Source organism: Limulus polyphemus, unplaced genomic scaffold, assembly GCF_000517525.1.
Source record: "Limulus polyphemus unplaced genomic scaffold, Limulus_polyphemus-2.1.2 Scaffold9660, whole genome shotgun sequence".
Taxonomy (NCBI): domain Eukaryota; kingdom Metazoa; phylum Arthropoda; class Merostomata; order Xiphosura; family Limulidae; genus Limulus; species Limulus polyphemus.
Window position 1 is genome coordinate 1 of NW_013675270.1, and position 1,802 is coordinate 1,802.

Here is a 1,802-nt window from a genome sequence, read left to right on the forward strand (position 1 = left end):
GATTGACTTGGTGAGCAGCAGAATTACTATGTAAGATTGACTTGGTGAGCAGCAGAATTACTATGTAAGATTGACTTGGTGAGCAGCAGAATTAATATGTAATATTGACTTGGTGAGCAGCTGAATTACTATGCAATATTGACTTGGTGAGCAGCTGAATTACCATGTAATATTGACCTGGTGAGCAGCAGAATTACTATGTAAGATTGACTTGGTGAGCAGCTGAATTACTATGTAATATTGACTTGGTGAGCAGCTGAATTCCTATGTAATATTGACTTGGTGAGCAGCAGAATTACTATGCAATATTGACTTGGTGAGCAGCTGAATTACTATGTAATATTGACTTGGTGAGCAGCTGAATTACTATGTAAGATTGACTTGGTGAGCTGCTCACCAAGTCAATCTTACATAGTAATTCAGCTGCTCACCAAGTCAATCTTACATAGTAATTCTGCTGCTCACCAGGTCAATATTACATAGTAATTCAGCTGCTCACCAAGTCAATATTACATATTAATTCTGCTGCAGCATTACTACACAATTCCCTTAAATAGATTGACACTTGGTATTTTACCTACATGAGCTAAAAGAAAAAGAAAACCAGAAAGTGCATGATTTGAACAATCTAAGAGGTATCACTCATGAAATATAATGTACTATTGCGAGTATAGTATGGAAATAATTAGGTTAATTTCAAATTTTTATTTAATTTTTTAAACTAAACAAAACCCAAGAATCGATAATAGCACAGAGTATGAAAGCATTGAATAATCTATAGATAAGCTCTTCCATAATATGAGTTCCTGAGAATTATGATAAAGCCAGTATCCCAGTTTTGTAGTTGATCTTGGAAATAGTACGTTTAGAAACTTCACATTATTTTAACATGTTCACGAAACCATGAAACAGATTACAAACTACGTTGTTAGCTGCCTGTTGCTGCCATCGGCCTTTTAGAGGTGTAATGGTGGCAGCACCGATACAGTATATGTTTTTGATTTTACACAAAATAACTGACCACACATGAAGATATTATTATACGATCTAGGCGAGAAGGCACTGTGAAGAGGATAGACAAAATGGTAAGAACGATCGTCAAGTCATCCGTCCTCGATGTGTCTGAGCAAACAGGACTCCTTGATACATCACGCCATTAATTTCCATACTCACCACCAGGGAATTGTCTATAGGAGACCGCCCATCACCTATTAGAAAAGCAAATTGAGTTCCAAATTAGGTCTGATAATTAATTTTGTCTTCCTCTTTCACCTACCTAAAGTGTAAAAATAAATCTTGAAAATGTGTTATAAGATTTTGAATTTTTGCAAAATTCAAGCTAGCTAATTTCTACTATACTACTCAACACACCTTAACCTATATGTTAATGTTCATTTCTACAAAACAACTAAGTACACTTTAACCTACGAGGTTAATGTTCATTTCTACCACACCACTCAACACACCTTACACAAAAATTTTTTTTTAACTACATTACTCAACACATCTTAAACTAGACGCTTATTTCTGCCACACTACTTTCTTAATCTGGAATGCTAACACAAATCAAGTTGGTTAAGCTAATTTCTACCATATCGTTTAACATACACGAATATATAATATTGTTATTCGCTTTTAATATACTACTTAATACTTAATCTAAGATGTTAACACTTATTTCTGCTTTATTCATTTACTTAACCAGGAATATTAACATCCATTTCTACTACACCTCTTAACTCATCTCAACTATACCACTTAACACGCTTTAACCTAAAATAATATACACAGCGTGGTCACAA

At 34.2% G+C, this 1,802-nt stretch overlaps 1 protein-coding gene across 1 annotated transcript in view; it reads right to left on the reverse strand.

Moving 5' to 3' along the window:
* Positions 1-530: 530 nt before the first annotated feature.
* Positions 531-1,802, reverse strand: part of LOC111083470 (protein dead ringer homolog) — a gene marked incomplete at its 5' end in the record, with an annotated part of 18,854 nt that continues 17,582 nt past the window's right edge. Inside the window, one exon of the mRNA XM_022380010.1 lies at positions 531-1,208. Coding sequence (XP_022235718.1) covers positions 1,099-1,208 — 110 coding nt within the window. The remainder of the gene's footprint in view (positions 1,209-1,802) is intronic.